Source organism: Ceratotherium simum, chromosome 3, assembly GCF_057802395.1.
Source record: "Ceratotherium simum simum isolate JZ-2026a chromosome 3, ASM5780239v1, whole genome shotgun sequence".
Taxonomy (NCBI): Eukaryota; Metazoa; Chordata; class Mammalia; order Perissodactyla; family Rhinocerotidae; genus Ceratotherium; species Ceratotherium simum.
The window spans coordinates 79,711,592-79,725,077 of NC_141902.1; the positions used below are offsets into that span (position 1 = coordinate 79,711,592).

A 13,486-nucleotide genomic window follows, 5' to 3' on the forward strand; every position below is an offset into this window, starting at 1 on the left:
TCGCATTTTCTACTCCAAAATGTGTTTTCAAAAGTCTGTTTATGCTTATAACATATTTATAATCTGAAGTGTATTCATTTAACTTCATTCCTTAGTTCAAGAAATATTTAATGAGCTCCTACTGTATGCTGTGCATTGCTTGGAACACTGAAGTACAGTGCTGAACAAAACATAGCCCCTGCCTATGTGGAGCACACAGACCAGTGGGAAGCAGAGAAGCAGACTGACCCCCACATACAACCAATCACAGGCTGTGGCCAGGGCTGGAAGAGTGAGGTGCAGGACAAGCCCACGACCTCTGGCAGATACACACCCAACTTTGCATTCATCCAGCATCAATTTTCAATTTGCCTTTTCATTAGGAAAGAGGATAATACTTTAGTCCAGCAAATCTTTGCCAAGCAAGTACCTGTTACAGGGAAAGTGTTAGCTAAGAGCTGGAGAAACAAGGATGACTGAGACACATCCTTCCCTCTGAGGGGGAAGATGAGCTTCTACATAGATAATATCCACATGTTGGGGTGAAGGCAGCAGTTAAGATACATGTAGGGTGGTATAGGAGCTCAGAGGGGGGCCCTCACCCTGGCCAGCCTGGATGTCAAAGAAGGTTTTCAGAGTGGTAAGGATTGAAAGATGCATGCAAATAGGTTGGCTCAGTGAAGAGGAGGAAGGACATTCCAGTCAGAAGGCACGGAGCCGTTACAGCCCGGCCTGCAGGACACTGGAAGAGTTCAGGCCTGCTGGGTGTAGAGGTAGAAGACCAGGCTGGAGAGCTGGAGAGGTCTTGGGGTGGGGGCAGGGTAGAGTGGAGGGAGTCAGATTTGCATCATGCATTGGTCACGTGGCAGGGACCCCCCAGCAGTCATGTGACCATCCAAATACAAGGGGATAGTGGCCATGATGATAAATGGAGGGGATGGGATCCTGACACCTTTAGGAGACTGAATGTGAGACACTAGTGTTGGAGAGGAGTCCCGCTTTCTTCTGACTTGGAGAATGGGTGGGTTTTAGTGCTGCTGAGTTAGACAGGAGAGTCTGGAGGGTGAGTGGGGCTGAGTGGGAAGCAGGACTCACTTTGGGGCAGCTTTAATTCGAGAGGACAGTGGGGAGAGGTGTCCAGTGCCCAGCAACGTGCAGGGGAGAGAGTGATCCGGGGAGAGCTATGGGTCTGTGTGGCGGGTGGTTCTAGCCAGAGCTGGCACCAGTGGGGACACCAGGATGGCTGTTCCAGTTTTTAAAATATTGGTAAAGAGCTGCTTCCTCGAGCCTCCTCTCCCCCACCCCAGTACATCTCCCGGCCGCCTCAGCCCCCATGGCCATTCCTCTGGGGTCCTGTACATTCCCATCACCAGCATCCAGAGGGGAGCTGACCAAGCTTCCAGATCCTCCTTTAGCAGGACAGCCTCATGGATTCTCAAACATTTAAAATCTCAACCCTGATTAAGGCCATGATTTAAAGCTGTGTTAGTCTCCTCTGACTGCCGTAACAAAAGACCACAAACTGAGTGGCTTAAAACAACAGCAGTTGGTTGTCTGACAGTTCTGAAGTTCAGAAATCTGAAATCAAGATGTCAGCAGGGCGGTGGTCCCTCTGAAATCTCTTCCTTGCCTCTTCTAGCTTTTGGTGTCCAGGCATTCCTTGGCATGTGTCTGCATCACTCCAATCTCTGTCTTTGTCTTCACAAGGCCTTCTCCTTCCTGTGTCTCCAATCTCCCTCTGCCTTTCTTTTATAAGGACACTTGTCATTGGATTTAGGGCACACCCAAATAATCCAGGATGATTTCATCTTGAGATCTTTAACTTAATTATATCTGCAAAGACCCTTTTTCCAAATAAGGTCACATTCACAGGTTCTGGGTGGACCTAAGTTTTGGGAGGACACCGTCCAACCCACTACAGACCCTACAGAGAATGAAGTAGGAGCAGGAACTTTCTTGTTAGCAGTATTTCCCCTTCCTTCAATCCAGTGATCTGAAGGCTTTGAGAAGTGATCAGTTCTCTTCATAAGAAGGTTGGGGACCTCTCCATAAGAATTCAACTCTTACCATACATACTTAGCCACAAAATGTATTTTGTTTTGCCTCAGGCTCAGTCATTTGTAGGCCTGCTTGAGTTTAGGACTTATTTTCCAAATTATATATCTGTGACCTTGAAAGGTGGGTAAATGTGTACTACTGTACTTTCCCGTGCATTTTTGGCCAAGAGAAGATCTGAACATCTCCCGTAGAATAGACCATGATTGAAGCTTCAATGTAAAATGACAATCCAGGTAAACTGCCAGAAAAATATGACTTCCCATTTGTACTAGGCCTCTCAGGAGAGGAAGAATACTTTAAATCTTATGAAGAATTTTAAGTTGCTTTTTCTAATAAAGATAATCACGTGCATAAGAGAAAATAGTCACAGTTAAGTCTCCCTCCCAGCCTTGACTCCCACCATTATCGCCGACTCACCATTTCACCATTTGTTTTCGAGTTCTGCAGAAGAATCAATTCTGTGAGTGACACATCCTTAGAGATCCTAAGCTGTGTATTCTTTTGTCATAAATAGCATTACTGTTCATGAATGAAAACCCTCGGACGTGCCTATGGAGGGTACCCCTTTAGCAAGGACAGGTGCAGATACTATTTGATGGGAGAGCTAAAGTTTCTGAGCTGGAGGTACAGGAGAAGCTGCCCTGGTCCTGGATGGGAGTCCGTGGTATTGATGCTCAAGTTACCAGAACCTAGCGCCAGACACGTAGGAAGACTCAGTGCAGCTTTGCTGAGTGAGCAACTGATTGAGCCACCGCAGGAGTCTCATGATCCGGAGAAATCCGGGCAGGTATACCTGGCAAGTGGCAGGAAGTGGGAATGCAGCATCCCCTCGTTCTTTCCTGGGGTCGGGTGAGAAGTAAGGCAGGGACTGGAGCCCCCAGAAGGGAATGGGAAGCGGGCCCAGACCACGTACCACTGGCTGAATCAGCCTCTGTGACTGTGAGGTCACCTGTGATTAGGGTCTGGGCCCAGAAGGCCCCACACCTGGCAGATAATTTATTATCTTCAGTTCTGTTGGCCTGGCAGTGCCATGGTGGCTGTCAAAGACTTATAATGACCTGTCACGGGGAGAGGGCTGCCCCTGAGACCACGCCGGAGGGAGAGCCCCAAACTGTGCCACGGACCCCGTGCCATCACAGCCCGCCCTCAGAACTGTGTGTTAACCATGGGTTTTTACCCAGAGCCCAGCAACGATGGGCGGCCAGGATGCCCACACTCTTTTATCCCACCAGAGCATTATTTTGCGGCTTCTGGCAACATGCTTTCCCATGTCACCTGATTTGGGGAGTCGCCCACTCAGGCGTGGAAGAGGAGAGTTCACCTCCTGCTCTGTGACTGGAAGCGCAGCCTGGTGGGCACAGCAGTCTGAAGGCCCTGGGTGTTAGTCAGATGGGTAGTGAGTCAGCCAGGCAGGATGGATGGGAACATTCCAGGGAGCCTGGAGCCGTTAGTGATATACGTACCACTGTATTTTATAATAGGATGTTTAGGAGATTAGGAAATATTGTCTTATATTTTTATACCAAGTAAGAGCTTTCTGGTTTAGGCAGTAATATATGGGGAAGTTGCAAAATGGCATCAGAGGGTATTGTGAACAGAATATCTCATTGTGTAGTTTATTTTCTATGGAAGTATCTATCAGTGGCAATTATAAATTATCTAGGACTTCGGGGCTGAGGCTTGTTTTATTGCCTAACCCAAATTGTTTTTGAGCTCTTTATGGTATTTCTGGGGAACCAGTCTACTGGTGTTTTATAGACGAATCACATTGGTGATGGGACAGGCTGTGATATTTCTTACTAAGTATTTTGTCCTGTCGACCAAAGATACCTTTGAGATCAATCCCCACCCTTAAATGTGAGGCTGTTTTGGGGGCTATTCTGCTCTCCTCCCTCCAGACAATGTGGGGAAGTCGAGGCTCAGAGAGGTCTGAGGGACGGCTTCTTGCCCCTTGGCCCTTGGGTGCCTTCACTCCCCGCAGGAGTCACTTCAGACAGCTCCTCCCTGCAGGGGCTGCAGGAGCTGCTCTGTTGCCAGCCTTGACCTGGCCTCCAGGTGACCCTGGGCCCCTACTCCCCGCCTCCCATGCTCCCATCCCTCCTGTTTCTCCCCGCCACTCCCCTTCCCTGCCCTGTGCCACCTCTTCACCTCCTCAGAGCCTGCATCACAATCTCAGCTGCTTGGTGGGGGCCCCCAACCAGAGCACAAAATCCTGCCCATCTCAGCCCCAGTGCTGGGCTGAGCCCCAGCGGGAGCAGTACTGAATCAGATAGGACCATGGGAGCAGGACCAAGAAAATGTTTCAGTTCAGGGCACGGGAAGTCTTTCCCCATAATCTTTTTTTTTTTTTTTTTTTTTTTAAAGATTTTATTTATTCAGTTTTTTCCCCCCAAAGCCCCAGTAGATAGTTGTATGTCATAGGTTCACATCCTTCTAGTTGCTGTACGTGGGACTCGGCCTCACGTTGGACGGAGAAGTGGTGCCTCGGGGCGCTCCCGGGATCCGAACCCCGGCCGCCAGCATCAGAGCGCGCGCACTTAACCGCTAAGCCACGGAGCCGGCCCCCCCATAATCTTTTAAAAGTGAAAAAAAACTCTCCCACTTTGAAAAACTGTTCCACATACACACGATGATAATATGGCTGTGTGCCGGGCACCGATGTGGGCACTTTATATATACCAGTTCATAAGTCATGCCACCTCATGACAACCCGTGATGACGCCCATTGCACAGATGAGCCAGCTGAGGCTGGGGAGGTTAACTGACCACTCTGAGTCACACGGCTGGTGAGCGTGGGGCTGGGTTTTGAATCCAGGCAGCTAGACTTCTGGATTCCTGCTCTTAAATATCATTTATACTACCTCTCAAACTTTTTTCCTTGATTGTGAAGGCAGATCATGCGAACTGAAACAAATTTATAAAACCCTGAAAATAATTTAAATATTTTAAATTAGCAATAATGTCACCACCAAGGAATTGCTTCTGTTAATATTTTGCTGTATTGTATTCCTTTCTAGATTTTTCTCTGTGCGTGTTTTGGTACCATGTTATCAGTGGCTGCTAAAAATGCCAATAAATGGTTTATCATGATTTACTTATTCATGTCCTCACTGTAAAACATCTTGCTTCCAACTTCCAATAACTGTTTGACCAGTTTCTCCCCTCTCTTCACTCTTTCCACTCCCATACATGTATTTCCTTTTAAAGTGGGACAGGGGTCACCAGACAATTTATAGACAGCTTCACAAGATATTTTTTTATTTTATTTATTTATTTTTTAAAGATTTTGTTTATTTATTTATTTCCCCCCAAAGCCATAGTGGATAGTTGTATGTCATAGCTGCACATCCTTCTAGTTGCTGTATGTGGGACTCGGCCACAGCATGGCCGGAGAAGCGGTGCGTCGGTGTGCACCCGGGATCCCAACCCCGGCCACCAGCAGCGGAGCGCACGCACTTAACCGCCAAGCCACGGGGCCGGCCCCCACAATATATTTTTTTAGTAGAATGATTTCCAAATCTATCAAATTGGTTCTATTTCCCCCTCCACATACGCAAACAAGTTCTCATTTTTCAAATGTCACTTTGAAGTGAAAATGTCTCATTGGAACTTAACATCCCGAACACCTAGTATGACACATATTCATAGCACCTACAGAGAGGCTACATAAAATCAGGAGATTGTTTTTAAAATAGATAGTAGCTGCATTATTAATTGCGTTTCTTCCTGGTAGGTGAAATGGCTCCAACAACAAGAAGTTAAACGGAGGGTGAAGAGGCAGGTGCGAAGTGAGCCTCAGGCCCTTTATTTCAACGACCCCATTTGGTCCAACATGTGGTATATGGTGAGTAGGGTGTGGGCCTCTCTCTGCCCCCGGGCATTTGCAGTGCCACCCTTCTGAGATGGGTTAATTTCCCCCAACAAAGCTAAATTCTCACCATAACTCCTAAGAGATACACTTCATCGTGAGTGTAAAATCACGACTTTAATGCTGTGGAGCACAAGCATTGTGAATTTTTCCTGAAATTATATGAAAGTCGCAGGAGGGGGCTCTTTCAGCAGGGAAGCAATTTGACACAAGCTTTAGGACTAAGTGGTGAAAATGAGTCCCTGGACAGAGCCCCCTGCAGGGAGAGGGTGCCTTAGGAAGATGACAGACAGATCACCAGGTGCAGGAAAAGCACCCGGAGCCCCCCACATTTACTCTTCCTGGAAGTGGGTGGGAGAAAGAGCATCTCTGCTCTCTAAGGTGTGGGAAGTGTTTCCTCCTTATTTACCAGCCTCTGCTGGGTGTGCATGGTGTGTCTGTTGCTGAGGAGTGTCCGTGGGGGGCTTTGTGTCTTCTGTGCATACAGCACTGTGGTGACAAGAACAGTCGCTGCCGATCGGAAATGAATGTCCAGGCAGCGTGGAAGAGGGGCTACACGGGAAAAAACGTTGTGGTTACCATCCTCGATGATGGCATCGAGAGGAATCACCCCGACCTGGCCCCAAATTATGTAAGTCAAGCCTTGGAACTGACGTGCAAAGATTGTCAACCATTCTAGTCATTAAATAAGTACAAATTAAAAAGAACAGTAAGGCGCCATATCCCCCCATTGTGTTAGGCAGCGCAGAAAACCATGCTACTGAGGGTTGGTGAAACCAACTATCTCCTGCCTCCCTGGAACCAGAGAGGGGGATTTGTCCACATGTTTGAGGAGTCACACGTACTTCTAGGAATGGATCCTAAAGATCTCAGAAACACGAATATGGAGATAGTCATCAGACCAACGTTAAAAACATGAAAAATGACAGAGTTAAAACATGGGTTCTGGAGGCAAACTGCTTGGGTTCCTGTCCTGGCTCTGTGACTTTTTAGCTCTGAGAACTTGGGCAAGTTGCATAACTTCTCTGTGCCTCAGTGTCACCATCTATAAAATGGGGTTAATAGTAGGACTGGCATCTTATAGCATTGTTGTCAGGATTAAATGAGTTCATAAATGTCAAGAAGAGAGCCTGGCATGTAGTAAATATAATAAATATGTTCAATATTCTAAGGAACCTGGGTGCCTAACAAAGGTTAAGTCGATCATATCATATCCGTTTGATACATAGACAGTTACGCAGCCCTTAAAGTTGACAATTTTGAAATCTGTCAACAATACCAGAGAGCTTTTATGATACCTTTTAAAAGGAGGATACAAAATTATATGAATATTATGATTATAAGTATATAAACAAAAATATACATATTAAAAATATAAGATGAAGGAAATTCTGACGTGTGCTACCACATGGATGAACCTTGAAGACATGCTAAGTAAAATGAGCCAGTCACAACAGGACAAATACTGTATGATTCCACTTACAAGACACTCCAAGAGTTGTCAAATTCATGGAGACAGAAGGTAGAATGGTGGTTGCCAGGGGCTGAGGAGAGGGGAGAATGGGGAGTTAGTGTTTAGTGGGTACAGAGTTTCAGTTTTGCAAGAAGAAAAGAGTTTTGTGGGTGGTTGCTGCTGAGTGTTGGACAACAATGTGAATGTACTTAATGCCACAGAACTGTACACTTAAAAATGGTTAGGATGGTAAATTTTGTTATGTGTATTTTACCACAGTAAAAATATATCTAAGATGATGGTTACAGTGAGAGAGTACCAAGTGTGTGTGTTTTCTCTATTTTCCGATAGAGGCATAAAAATAATTTAAAGCAGGGCTGTAATATGCTGCGCCATTTCTCTTCAGTCACTAAATTTCATTTCTTAGGATTCCTACGCGAGCTATGATGTCAATGGAAACGATTACGACCCATCTCCACGATATGATGCCAGCAATGAAAATAAGTATGTCACTTAGTCTCTGTCCTTGCTTCCCTTCTCCTCTCTCTGCAGAATCACTGTTGATTTGGCCCATAGAAGGGATCCTAGAAAGATAAGGAGGCTGTCGGCGCTTCTCTGGCTGCCTGGTGGGAGTCTGGAACTTACCCAGGAGCGGAAGCCAGGCCCGGCACAGCCCTTCAGGCACAAGGCAGCCTCTGCAGATTTAGCCTCTTCCTTAGGGGCATCACCTCCACGCGTCAGCTCGCAGTGGAAGTTTGACCACGTTATTCCTGTTTCCAACCTTGTTGGAATGTTTTAAAAGAATAACCCTTAAGCCCCGTGGTGTAGTGGTTAAGTTCGCGTGCTCTGCTTCAGCAGCCCAGGGTTCGTGGGTTCGGATCCTGGGCGCGGACCCATACACCACTTGTCAAGCCATGCTGTGGCAGCATCTCATATACAAAATAGAGGAAGATTGGCACAGATATTAGCTCAGGGCCAATCTTCATCACCAAAAAAATAAATAAAAAAGAATAACCCTTAAAACTAGTGGTCTCCGGGACCAGCTGTGTTAAGACAGCAGTTTGGCCTGTTTGAGCACACGGGTCATGTGCTTGAGCGTTTTTGACTCTGTCTGTGACCTTATGAGGGAGGTGGAAGGGACACGAGTGATGTTGGATAAATCTGGGTTTGAATCCCAGCTCCACCATTCCTGGCTGTGTGGCTGTGTGTAGGTTGGGTAACCTTATTGCATCTCTGTGTCTTAGAGACTTTTCTGTGGAGGCGATGCTCCCCACCTCCCAGGGTTGTCTGGAGAGTGAGATGACAGGGGAAGAACACACACCATGGGTGCTCAGTCAACCATGGTTGTTACCATCATCTTGCAAATGAAGGCGGCGGGGTTGGGAGAAAGGAGGTGAATTGTGGGCTGTAAATGGAGTCCAGTTCCCCAAACCTGGTCCTGAGAGTTCATTTGCTGTGTCCTGCACTTTGGGCCTTGTTTTATTTCTTCCCATTGATAGTTTGGTTTTTTCTTGCCACTGTTCGTACACTTGTTTTGTCCTTTCTCTGTCAGCATGCCCATGCCCTGAGCTCTTACTATGCTTAGAAAAATATTTAGAGGAAAAGAACAAAAGCCCTTTCTTTCTTCCCCACTGTTGACACAATGCTTGCCAAAGTGCATCCTCCCTGCATAGTATTTTCGTGTTCTGTAGATTGGATTCTGAGGTTCAAATATTGGTGCCCACATGGTGCTGTGCAGGGAGGCTGACAGCAGGGAGGCTCAGCGGGCTGCTGTGGTCAACACCACAGACTGCAGAGCTCCCCGGAGCCGCAGAGGCACCCACCTCACGTCCCAAGGTGCCCTTCCTGCTCAGCAGTGAGCACACCTGGGGTGCAGGGCCCTCGTTTCCCAGCCACACACCCAGGGGGCAGGGCAGAATGATCCAGACACTACACAGTGACCCTTGAAGGGCAGAATTGAGTCCCGAGGTGAGACATCTAGCTCCGTGACTGTGAACTGGCTGTGGGGCTACACGAGGTCCAGAGAGGGACAGATGACTCCCTTCCAGAGGGCTAACACACAGACCCAGACTATTTTTAAAGGCGGTTTTAAATTTGAATCAATGATTCTAATCCCCCATGGACTCTTCTCAAAGATGTGCTGTTTAAACTTGCCCATATTTTGGCCTCTGCTGGAGGAACTGACCCGATGCTGCATGTTGGATAATTGGGTCATTACTGAGGAAAGCAATTTGTTTTTCTGGTAATTTCTTCCTAGTCCCTCCGCTGCTGTTGACTGTTCAATTTAGAGCGTTCTTCCTTTGGCTCCTGCTTAAACAGCCGTGGAAATGGTGGGAGGGCTGTCCCAAGGTGAGCGTGGGGGTGGTAGATACACAGGCACATGACATAAGCACTCATTTCTTCTTTCTTCCATCCTGTCAGCCAAGCAGGCATTTACGCTGCACCTGTACGTGCCAAGCAATGTGTTGTCAGCTGCAGGAAGGCAGAGCTTGGAGTAGGGAAGCACGGGGCGCTGGGTGCAGGAGCCCCTCACTCAGACGTGGGAGTATGGAAAGAGACGACCCCCAGCAAGCGCTTGCCATTTGCAGGGTGGTGGGAAGGCCTTGTCAGCCTGGAGGTGTGGCAGGAGTAGGACTGCCAGGGCTGTGCAGAGCCTTCATGGCTCCCTCCTAGAGCAGGCCATCAGAGGAGCAGTGGTGATGAGAGGGGGTGCAGGAAATGGGCTTTAGTGTCATTCCCTGGCTTAAAAACCACTGACTCTTCTTGCATGAGAACTGAGCCATGCACTGAATTCACTAAACATTGCTGGGCTGCATCTTAACTTCATTTTTTCCTTTGCTTCAGACACGGTACTCGTTGTGCAGGAGAAGTTGCCGCTTCAGCCAACAACTCCTACTGCATCGTGGGCATAGCATACAATGCAAAAATAGGAGGTAAGGTCCGGGAGCTGTTAGATGCACATCGCTGAGCCCGGGAACTGAGCAGGTGCACGCTGTGGGCATGAGTGGTCCTTGACCATCCAGCTAGCCTCGGGGCACTACAGCCTCACCTGGAACTCCTGTCTCTCGGTCTGGAGGTGCTCGTGCTCACTCAGATGGCTGCGCTGGGAAGCCACCTTCCCTCCTGCTTTGCCTTTGTGGGGGCAGCTGTAGCCCCCTCAGCTCTGCTACAAGCAGCAGAAGGTAAAGTCGGGCCAGGAGTTCCCAGGATCACCCAGTCCTTGGGGAATTTCTTGAGTTTTGAAAAGAGGGTCCTCAACTTTTACTTAATTAGGACTCTCTACCTGCCCTTTCCCTTGGAGATCTTTGTGTGGCTGGAATTTGTCACTCTCTGACAGCATTAACCCCCAAGGGCATGTCCTGCAGAACAAATCAGGAGACTGTCACCTGGCCTTGCTCCTTTGTAGAGACTTCTTTTACGTTGAGATGTGTAAGTTCTCCCTGGAGCTTTTGATGATGAGTAAAGCCTCCTAAGAAATCTCCCCATGAGGTGTAGGACCAGGCTGACCTGGGTACCAATCCCATTCCCACCACCCAGTGGCTGTGTGTACTTGGACAACTGATGTAACCTTTCTGACACCAGGTTCTTCCACCTGTGGGGGAAAAATAGCAATGATGCAGCTGCCTCCCCAGGTTTGTTATGATGATGAAGTTACATGCCACGTGTGAAAGCTCTGGCTCAAAGCTAAGTCTGCAGGGAGCCACTGACTTCCTCCCTCCCCCCTGCTCAGGCTCACAGAGGCACAATAAAAATTACTTGTGTTGCTTTGAGTGAAGGATAGACTCCACCTTTGGGGTTGTTTGAACCTTGCTCCCCAAAGTTCCTGGACTGGTGGCATTGACACTGTCTGGGAGCTGTTAGAAATGCAGAATCCTAGCCCCTATCCTAGACCTACTGAGTCAGAATCTGCATTATAACAAGATCCCAGAGGGTGGACAGCAAAAACAGTTTGAGAAGTGCTGGTTGAGAGGGAGGCTCTGGAGTCAGGCAGATAGACAACACCACTTCATGGACTGTGATGACGAGTTAGTGAGTAACGTCCATAAAGAACCTCCAGAGAAGGTGCACAATGAATATAGTTTGTTCTAACTAGATTTGCTCTATACTCTTTGCAAAATTGTGTACTCAGGTTTCCTTAATTCTGGAGAGAGCACCTCTACTTCCAGGGCTTGGGAACAGGAATATTTTTTTTTTTTTTTTAAAGATTTTATTTATTTATTTTTCCCCCAAAGCCCCAGTAGATAGTTGTATGTCGTAGTTGCACATCCATTCTAGTTGCTGTATGTGGGACGCGGCCTCAGCATGGCCGGAGAAGCGGTGCGTCGGTGCTCGCCCGGGATCCGAACCCGGGCCGCCAGCAGCGGAGCGCGAGCACTTAACCGCTAAGCCACGGGGCCGGCCCAGGAATATTTTTTAATTAATGCATTTCATATCTTTGAGCATGAACTGCATGTAAATACTGTGCTTACCACTGAGGGGGAGAATAAAGAGATGACAGACACAGTTTGGGACCTCTAGGAGCTCAGCATGTATTTGGGATGAACAGTGCCAACAGGAAAGGCAGTACAGGACCAAGTACTGAAATGACAGAGGCAGACAGGGAGCCCCAGGAGTGGCAGGGCAAGCACTCAGTGAGGATAGAGGCATGAAGGCACAGCATGAGCTTCACGTGGGAGGATTTGGCTGGGAATGGAGGAAGTGCTGAGGAAACAATAGGATCTGCAGCATGGAGCATGCCACACAGGGATAAGGGACTTGGGGTGAGTCTGGCCATGGATAGGCAAGTGTGGGGTTGAGGCAAGCATTGACCCAGGGAACCTGTGACAGTCATGTCTCCAAAGCTACTGTACACAGCTGCAGCCTGTCCACACAGGCAGCCACCCCTCTTCCTTCCCCTCCCTCCAAGCCCAAGCCTGGGCAGAGCCACCTTCAGGCACCCCTAACAGAGCCTCCCTCTCCAAGTGTGCTGGCACACAACAGGGAATTTCTCTGAGATGCCCCCAGAGCTGACCATATGCTATACCTCTTGATATCTTGTTGTTGTTGTTGTTGCTATTGCTCAAGAGATTGCAATGTGTATCCTAACTTACCCCAATCTATCTGGAATTAATAACATACGACTTCATGTATACTGTATAAACTTAAAACAGATTACTTGAATTCACACTCACTTTCATCTTCTGTTTTTGTTGTACTTCTTATGTTATAAACCCACAGTGCATTGTTATTCTTGCTGTAAACAGTCAGTTGACTTTAAAATACTTCTGAAAAGAAACATACTTACCTACATATTTAACATTCCCAGTCTTCTTCCTTACTTTCTAGCTTCAGATTTCCATCTTGTTTCAATTTTTCTTCAGGCTGAGAATTTCTTTTAGTGTTTCTTGAAGTGCAGGTATGCTGGTAAGAAATTATCTCAACTTTTCTCTGAACGTGTTTCTATTTCATCTTCATTTTTGAAAGAAGTTTTGCTAAACATAGAAGTCTAGCTTGACGTGTTTTCTTTCAGCACTTTACAGATGTTATTCCATTGTCTTCTAGCATCCATTGTTTCTGATGATGAGTCAGTTGTCATCCTTATTGTTGTTCCCCTTTATGAAGTGTGATTTGTTCCTGTGGCTGCTTTTATGTTTTTTTTTTTTTTTTTTGGCTCTGTGCTTAGCCTGTGACTGTAATATCCTCTGGTGTGGTTTTCTTCATATTTATCCAGCTTGGAGTCTGCTGTGCTTCCTAGTGGGTTATTCTTTTTTTTTCCCAAATCAAATTTAGAAAAATTTCTGTCGATATTTCTTCAAATATTTTTTAAAACCCTGTTTTCTCTCTCTTCTCTTTGGGCACCAATTATAGTTGTTAAATTCCTTGATATACCTCACAGGTTATTGAGGCTGTGTTCACTTTTTTAAATCCTTTTCTTCTCTTTATGCTTCAAATTGGATGATTTCTATTCCATTGTCTTCAGGTTTGCTAACCTTTTACTTTGTCATGTTCAATCTATTGTTAATCGCATCTAATGACTTTTTTTTTTAACTTTTAAATTTTGTGCTTTTCTGCCCTGTGATTTCCATTTGTCTGTTTTTTACTATTTCCAGATCTTTTCTGAGGTTCCCCTTTTCATCACCCATTACATC

General features: G+C 46.9%; 1 protein-coding gene across 2 annotated transcripts in view; it reads left to right on the forward strand.

The window, feature by feature from the left end:
* PCSK6 (proprotein convertase subtilisin/kexin type 6) overlaps positions 1-13,486 on the forward strand; it is a 188,450-nt gene that overhangs the window by 58,689 nt on the left and 116,275 nt on the right. For both annotated transcript variants that reach the window (XM_087428846.1, XM_087428847.1), the window contains exons 3-6: positions 5,771-5,881; positions 6,393-6,536; positions 7,786-7,862; positions 10,203-10,291. In XM_087428846.1, the coding sequence (XP_087284972.1) occupies positions 5,771-5,881; positions 6,393-6,536; positions 7,786-7,862; positions 10,203-10,291 (421 nt within the window). The remainder of the gene's footprint in view (positions 1-5,770; positions 5,882-6,392; positions 6,537-7,785; positions 7,863-10,202; positions 10,292-13,486) is intronic.